At 40.2% G+C, this 7,879-nt stretch overlaps 1 protein-coding gene across 1 annotated transcript; it reads left to right on the plus strand.

Moving 5' to 3' along the window:
• Positions 1-4,518: 4,518 nt before the first annotated feature.
• On the plus strand, positions 4,519-6,096 carry LOC109431594 (uncharacterized). Its single transcript, XM_019707829.4, has 3 exons — positions 4,519-4,588; positions 4,651-4,847; positions 4,912-6,096. The coding sequence occupies exons 1-3, from the start codon at positions 4,519-4,521 to the stop codon at positions 6,094-6,096; spliced, it is 1,452 nt and encodes a 483-aa protein (XP_019563374.3).
• The last annotated feature ends 1,783 nt before the right edge of the window (positions 6,097-7,879 follow it).

Here is a 7,879-nt window from a genome sequence, read left to right on the forward strand (position 1 = left end):
ATAAAGCGAAAAATTCGTGGAAAGTTATCGACCCAACTTCTTTAACGGCTGATCCTCCAGAAATTTCGTGAATAGGGTATTAGTTCCCTTATTAAGCATGTGTCTCCCATTCTCATCCTACGAAAAACAAAGGATTGATGCGCTGTTTGTTTTATTTCTTTTCTTTTTTTGTTAGAAGTGAGCACTCATGAAAACAAAAAGAACGGAATCAATCGGTGCCGTAATCGCTTGTTTTCGAATAGGATGAATATGGGAGCGTAAGATTACTGATGGGATATATACCCTATAATTTGATTCTTTCTATGATTTCTCCATGCAAATTAAACCTATTCTAAAACATGCACATGCCTTTATTCTAAACCTACAATTTATTCCTAAAATTACAGTAAAACAAATAGCTAGTCGTGGTTGTTAAGTTATTGAATGTTCTGATTGACGATCAAGATAAAAACATAAGTAAGTACGGATTATTGAACATTTGCTTACCTAATCTCAACCTGAACTATAGCTTACCTAACCTCAGAATCTGCAAAGTTGGTGTTTGCTAACCATCCGGTTGGTACAAGAAGGCGTGGAGCGCAGAGAGCACGATGGGCGGACCAGATGGAGCGTGATCTGGCGAGTGTTAGGGTAACGGTTGAATTTTGGACCCCTAGAGGACATTTGTTTGAATTTAAGTCAAAATCAAACAGATTCAGAGGGTATTTACACATGATGATGATGTTAGTATGTTCGTAAAAGCCTCCACTGTCCGCTAAAAATACCCGCATGGTCATTTCTGGCTGAAAATTTGATGAAAATAACTGACTTTTGAAGCATCAGTTTTCACTGTTTTGGACACCCCAATATATTTTGGACCCTCTTCAGTACATATTTTGGACACCCGGTGTTTAAACTCGTTTGAAACTATTCTGGAAGAATTTTACGCATGAATATACTGGATCACATCCTAATTACTTGATTGACAAAGGCTGATTAGACGAACTTTGCGAATTTAGTGCGCTAGAATGATAAACGTTTTTGTTTACATCTGCAAGTTTCCTCAGCACCGCAATCTCATTTTGTAAACATGAGGCGACACTCGCACGGATGACGAGATTGGCAAAAAATATTTTCAAGGCAAATAAGGATATTTCCAGTGAGGAAATGATTGCTGCCCGTGCAGAGTAATCTTCTTCAACGAATGATTCTAAAAATTTCCGTCATCTCATCATTAAACCTGTGTAAGTTGTGATAATACGACCCAGGGGGTCCAAAATATATGAGGGTCCAAATTATATTGGTTACCCTAGGCGTGACCGAGGTTGGAGAACTGCAACTGCAAATCGAGTATTATGGCGGCAAATTGTTGATTCAGTATTATCATGAATTTGATGTTAACTAAATAAATGAAATGAACCTCAGAATCTGTCACCGGAATCAGAATTGGATTTATTTGGATTATATGGAAACTAATTTGTAAGTTATCGTTGAATTTATTTTATTTATTTATTATTAAATAAAGTTATTCCTTCCAGTCGAGTTGCGGGAAAAACCGTACTGGCCTCTTGTAAAGTAGGTGTTATATCCTCACATCCTTTCCTATTCTCGTAACCGAGAAGATAGGCGTGGCCGGCAATGGATTTTTCATGTCTTTTCTACTTTAACTTCCAACTAGATAGCTGTTCGTTCCCAAATATCTATCTATAAGTAATTGGAATGAGAGTATTAAAGTTTTTAAAATGGCAACTTACAGTATGCAGTCTACGAATTATGTACTCCGTTATCACACAAGGCAACGCAATCCCGATATATAGTCTACGAAAAGTTCCAATACAAGCTAGCTCAAGCAACTTCTTGGGAATTCCAGAAGAAACTCTTTTAAGAAATATATGGAGAAAGTATTTCTGAAAATGAAATCCTGAAAGTATTTCAGGAAAAGGGAGGAATACAAGAAAAAAAAAGGAGAAATACCAGGACAAACTCTTAGAAGTATCCTAGACCAAATTTATAAAAAAAAAAACATTCCCAGGACCAATAGGCACTAGAAAAAAAAAATTGAAGATATTTCAGAAGTCCCAGAAGGGCTATTTAAGGTGTCATGATGCATCACTGAGCTTTCAAACGAATCATTGACTTTTTGTTTTTCAATGATTGTTTGCCTCGCGCTGAAAAAGTATCATCACAATCACTGCAAGTGAGCATACAGGATGGATACTTTTTCATACGAATATTTGCTTTCGTGGCTGAGAAATATCACATTGAAATTTCGAGCCACATATCCAACATGGCTGCCGATGTTGATGATGCCGTAAAAAGTCTTAAGGAATCTCAGAAAAAAACTTCTGGAGAAATTGCAGATGAAATGTCCTGATGGATCTGATCTGATTCAAGGAGAAATACCGGAAGACAGTTCGGGAACAATCTCAAAAAAGGACTCACCAAGAAAACCTTCAAGAACGCCAGAAAAGATGACCATTTTGAAACTCCCGGATATTGAACGTACTACTAAGCTAAACCCATAATAGGCTATTTTGAAATATTTTGATTTGAAAATCGGTCCAGAGACAACAGAGATGCGATGTTTGTTTATTTTATGATAGCCGAAAATGAACCAAGAAAATAAGGGCAAATGTTAGGATCTGCTAAACCAAACAGCTATCACAGAAGTAGAAGTAAAGCGAAGGAGTTCGTGGGAAGTTTTCAAGCTGATTTCGTCCACGGCCGATCGACAACGGACCGAATCTTCAACGTATGGTAAATCCTCAGGAAATACCGTAAAAACTAGATCCCAACAACTTCATACTGATACGCGGAACCTAGCACATGGTTCGTCTCTAAGAATAGTGTCACGATAGAAGGTAGTGGGAGAACTCGTTTACCTAGGATCCTTGCAAAAAACTCATAATAATGTGAGTCGTGAATTATGTAGGCACTGAATGTCACATCTAATGCGAGGTACGCACTTCAAACGGAATCGCTCAAGTAATTTTCGTTCAGTGCGCACAGGAATAGTCAAGAAATTTAACACAGCAAGCCCCATTGGATTTGACATTTCGTTTCAGCTCCGTACTAGGATCCGGAATAAAACGACGCTTGCTCATTTCTTGAGCGATTCCTTGCCTGAATTTTCCACGCATCGAGATAGGCCAAGAAATTTCTTGCAATCTGCGTCCTACCCATAAGTACTGAAAGCTGCAGAAGACAGATTTGCCTGCAAACCAAATGTACCATGTACGAATACCTAATAAGATCGGTGGTCCTCCGATGTTGGTGAACCTGCAGGCACTTGAAGTATTGGAGCTACTATGGGCGATCTTTGGATCTACATTCTACAACGAAACCGGCGTACGTCCTGACAGTGACTTAAGCTGGATGAAAACAGTAGATAGCGTTACAGAATATCGGGGAACAGCCCTGTACGCATGTACCGTTGGTGTTCGCTACTAATACGTTTGACACAATAAAACCACAGACAAACAGACGTAACATTGGCAAAATTCCTATTGACCACGCTTTTCAAATTCGGCCATTTCAAATTTTCAGAGTTGTAGCCGTTTCACACTTGCGCCTTCTTTTGACGATGTTATATGACTCTGTGTTCGTGTTTTGATAGTGTGAACTGGACGATGGATTTTGACAAAAAATGTTCTAGGAGTCAAGTTTGTCTGTGATAAAAATGTTCAGTACAGAGCATACGATGGATGAACCAGATAAAGGGAGATCTTGCTAGGGTTCGGCGTGATTGACGTTGAAAAGTTGCAGCTTCAAATAAGGGGTTTAGGCTGAAATTTCTTAACTTAGTTTTATTATGATTTGATGTAGAATTGGATGAATAAATGGATCCAATACATCCGATCAGTGGCGATTCCCTAACCTCAAATCTACCTGTTCAACGAACGTAAATTATTGAGTTTTCTCATCAAATTGGCTTGTAGCCTGTAGAAATTGATGAAACTAGTTGTTATCGTCCATTTTCAATATGATTCTGATCATGAATTCTCCGCAAATGCAAGTTTTAGGGTCGTTGAACAGGTAAAAAGTTAGGTTTCGCCACTGCATCCGATAAAAAAAAAGTGCTTATTATTCTGTATCATATTACACATAAGGTCGTGATTCTGAACAGGTCTAATTCTCTCCGGAATCCTCATCCTAAAAATAGAACTTTTATTACTCACGGAAATGATTACCACCTGGGCAAGGCAATGTACTTCTTCATTGTCATAAATCTACCGGGGAGGTTAATCCGACAATGTCACTCACCAACCGACCGACCGAGAAAGTTCATCAAGCACTGATTGCGCTTCAGCGCTTCCGTAATCCAGCATAGATAATACGGAACAGGTCCATGAAACATTGTAGAGTAGCTCGTATGACACAATTTCGCCCGGTAGTTTTATCTACTGGCCTGGCACAATGATTTATCAGAGATAAGCGTCCAAATCTGAGTTCATTTTGCTGTGGGAATAGTTTTACTCATCGACATTTGCCAGTGAACTTTGACACGGATCAGTTAGAATTTGCAATTTGTCTACCATCATGGGTGGTTGTACCGAGTGGTGCCTGTTGAGCCGGAAGAACAAAATGCAAACCAATTCTCTGCTGGGCGGTAAAAAATAAAAAATCTGAGATATGAAATGTTACTAGAAGATGATCGTTTTCATTTAACAGGAATTGCAACTCTAGCGTTGGGTGGAGTGTTCGTTGGGTCTACAATTTTCAATATCCACCTTCGGCTGCAGGGCTGGGCCAGTGCTGAGACAGAAGCCGTGGTACTATTCGTGATAATTCTGTTCTATGTTGGAGCGATCATTGGATCTTTCATCGGTGCCGTCCTCGTGGATCGACTGGAAAAGCTAGCTCTATCGGTAAGAGTGAAAATTTATTAGAAGTTCTCCAGAAGATTCAGACTAACTTTCATCACGTTTTCAGAGATTTTACTTCGTGGGAATGGGAATCGCATGCATTCTGCAAGTTATCGCGCCCACAACGATCATAGTAATCGGATTTGCTCGAATCATAGCAGGCGCTGCGTTCGGAATGGCCTACTTGATCGTTCTGGTTCACGGTGGAGAAGTGTTGGTCCGAGAGCTTCGAGGCGTTACCATGGCTGCGGTGAACTACATTCTCTTTGTCGGAATTCTGAGTCATGGCGCCATCAGTCCCATTGTACTGTCCAACTACGCTGTTCAACCGGTACGGATCGTCGGAATCATTGGAGCCATGTGCATCCTGATCGCCGTCGCCATCGGGCAGTTCATGAGCTTCGAATCGCCCGTCTACTTGGTGCGGAAGAACCGTGACATTGAAGCTATTCGAACGTTGATGAAGCTTCGAATGGAAACTGCGGAGTCGTCTGAAATACGACTGGCATTTGTTGACATCAAGAGTATGCTTCAGGAGGATTCTTACACGTCACGAAGGATTCTGGCCGATGGAAATTGGTTCCCGTTGCTGTTGACCTCCATGGGGAAGATTGCAGCGGTGTTGTCCTTCAACGCTGCTGTGAACCACGTTCGACTAACCGTTCTCGATAAGGTCTTCAATCTGGAAGAGTACAGCATCTCTGCAGTGATCATCGGTGCATTTAGGATCACATTCGGCATCGTATTCCTCTTCACGGTGGACAAATACGGTCGAAAACCGCAGCAGGCATTGTCAACGTTCCTCAGTGGAACGTTACTGCTAGCGATGGGAGTAGTCTACCTCATAACGGAGCACGTCTACCGGAACGCCGTGCTGGCTGTGTTCCTGATCTACGATTTGATAGCTTGCGCCGGAGTGACGCTGGTGCCGGACATACACCTCTCGGAAGCATTTCCGACCACGAAGAAACACATGTCTATTGCGGTGGTGTTAATGGTGGAAAACGTCGCCCAAGTGATAATACTTGCCATTGATTTTTGGTACGACTATACCGATCCGGAAATCTACGGGCCCGTATTGCTGGCGTGCGGACTTCCGATGGTGATGATTAGCGTTTTCCTGTACCAGATGCTACCGGAAACGGCCAAGTTGAGTCTCAGACAAACTAGAGCAGTGTTTGCAAGGAATGCTGAGGTTTTCAAATCGGACCAAAAGCCAGACTGCGACAGTGTAGGTGGTCGTTCACATTGAAATAAATTACTCAGAACTAGCATGAGCAAAGAAGACCATATAATTCATAGTTGCAACAGCGTAATTGACCAAAGCAGTCGATATAGCAGTCAAGGATACAGAAATTGTTTAAGGAACCACGACTGTCACGAGAAGACTATTTTGTTAGTATGAAATAGGGAAAGTCACATGCTCAGATTTCATAAGTGAATGCAATTTCTTCGGAATCAAAACACTTACTTTATTTATTGCGACTAACAATAAAGCATGACCCACTTAGTAATGGAACAACCACAGACAAACAGACGTATCACTTGTAAAGTGCGATTTAAACCATCGTCACAAAAGTGTAATCGCCCAATGCTAATTTGGTTGTGTTTCGCAAATCCACTGAGTAGATGGCGGTAGTGAGCAAACGTCAAACAGGAGTAAAACCGATGTGAGTGCCATGAGCGAGAGATTTGCGAACAACAGATTATTTGAATAGTTCGTTAAAAAGCGAAACGATGGGAAATGGTGGAGTAAGACGTCTCATTGTCTGTGGAACAACATTAATCTGATGTCATTTGGATTGGAAACAACTAATTTGAATGTGATTTTCACACAAATGCATATTATCTATTAAGTTTTAAGAGAAAAATACAATACAAATTATTCGGCAAAGATTTGAAGAAATTCCGGAACTTTTTCCTTAATATGACTAATTTTGCGGCGCACAATAGTTTCGTCTATTTACTGTTTTGGCGATTATATCCCACCAAAGTTTTATCTGCGCAGTCCTCTTGCATCCCGCTCTTTCTCGTGTTTGTTTAGGAGAGTGAGTAAGAAAAAAGAAAACGCCAATGTCCTCAATGGGTATTGTCGAAATCAATATGTAATTGAGTTAGTTTTAAACATGAACCTTTTGTTTTGAACATTTTATCAGTTTACCGAATAATTATGAATATTTTTATTTCAAACGAACGAAATTTGTCCCATCGTATGATTTCCTTCGCATGTGTTGTATAAAGGTTTAATCTCCCTGTGTTTTTTCGCTTCAGTTTTTTTTTTCTTTATGTTTTGCTCTTTTGTGTTACGCTCCTGCCCATCCGGCAGATGATGGCCAACACCAGAGGCGACGCCAAAAGCCATAATACCTCCTGGATGTGCTACAGGACACCCTGAAACCTTATCCTGGCCATGCCTTTCCTTAAAAATTATGTGACCCGCTAACCTACGAGTACGCGGCCTCCTTCCAGTACTAACCTTGATAAAAGAAAGCAATAACGTTGTATGTAATTGAATACAAAAATGAATCTCGGCTCCGTAAAGCGTTGCACGACGTTGAGCCATAAATAAACGAACTAGATAAAAACAAGAATTTGCACTATTTCCTCACTTAAATTTTTCGTTTTTGAGAAATTCTAGACTCCCATTGGTAAGGCCTTTATACGCTCACTGTAGTGCACTTCTCTGAGCCCGGATTGATCCGTATCTCTTATAGAAATGCTGAACAAAAAATCTAATTTAAATAAAAAGCAACTTGTTCGGTATCGCTGGTGCCGCAAGTGCCAATATTCGTTACCACCAATTTAGTATTGTATTTGGAAAAAGTCATTACATACTACGAAAATGTCGTTCAGATTTTGGTTGAAGATTAGGCATCTAATATTAGCAAGTATTAGCAGAGGTATTAGGAGCTGTCTCGCCCCTAGTCGCAACATTATTGTTTAAATGTCGAAGGCTTTTTTTTTTGTTTTTAATAATGTGTATTTTAACACTTGGCTAATTCTACACTTCAAAATGTCGAAGAATCAAAACTTAG

This window comes from Aedes albopictus, chromosome 3 (genome assembly GCF_035046485.1).
Source record: "Aedes albopictus strain Foshan chromosome 3, AalbF5, whole genome shotgun sequence".
Lineage (NCBI taxonomy): Eukaryota > Metazoa > Arthropoda > Insecta > Diptera > Culicidae > Aedes > Aedes albopictus.

What these genes read in the sequence shown, in the direction of transcription:
- LOC109431594 (XM_019707829.4), top strand. Translation starts at nt 4,519, where the DNA reads ATGGGTGGTTGTACCGAGTGGTGCCTGTTGAGCCGGAAGAACAAAATG. An exon ending in AACCAATTCTCTGCTGGGCG is followed by an intron (nt 4,589 to 4,650) that starts GTAAAAAATAAA and finishes TTCATTTAACAG; the next exon opens with GAATTGCAACTCTAGCGTTG. An exon ending in TGGAAAAGCTAGCTCTATCG is followed by an intron (nt 4,848 to 4,911) that starts GTAAGAGTGAAA and finishes TCACGTTTTCAG; the next exon opens with AGATTTTACTTCGTGGGAAT.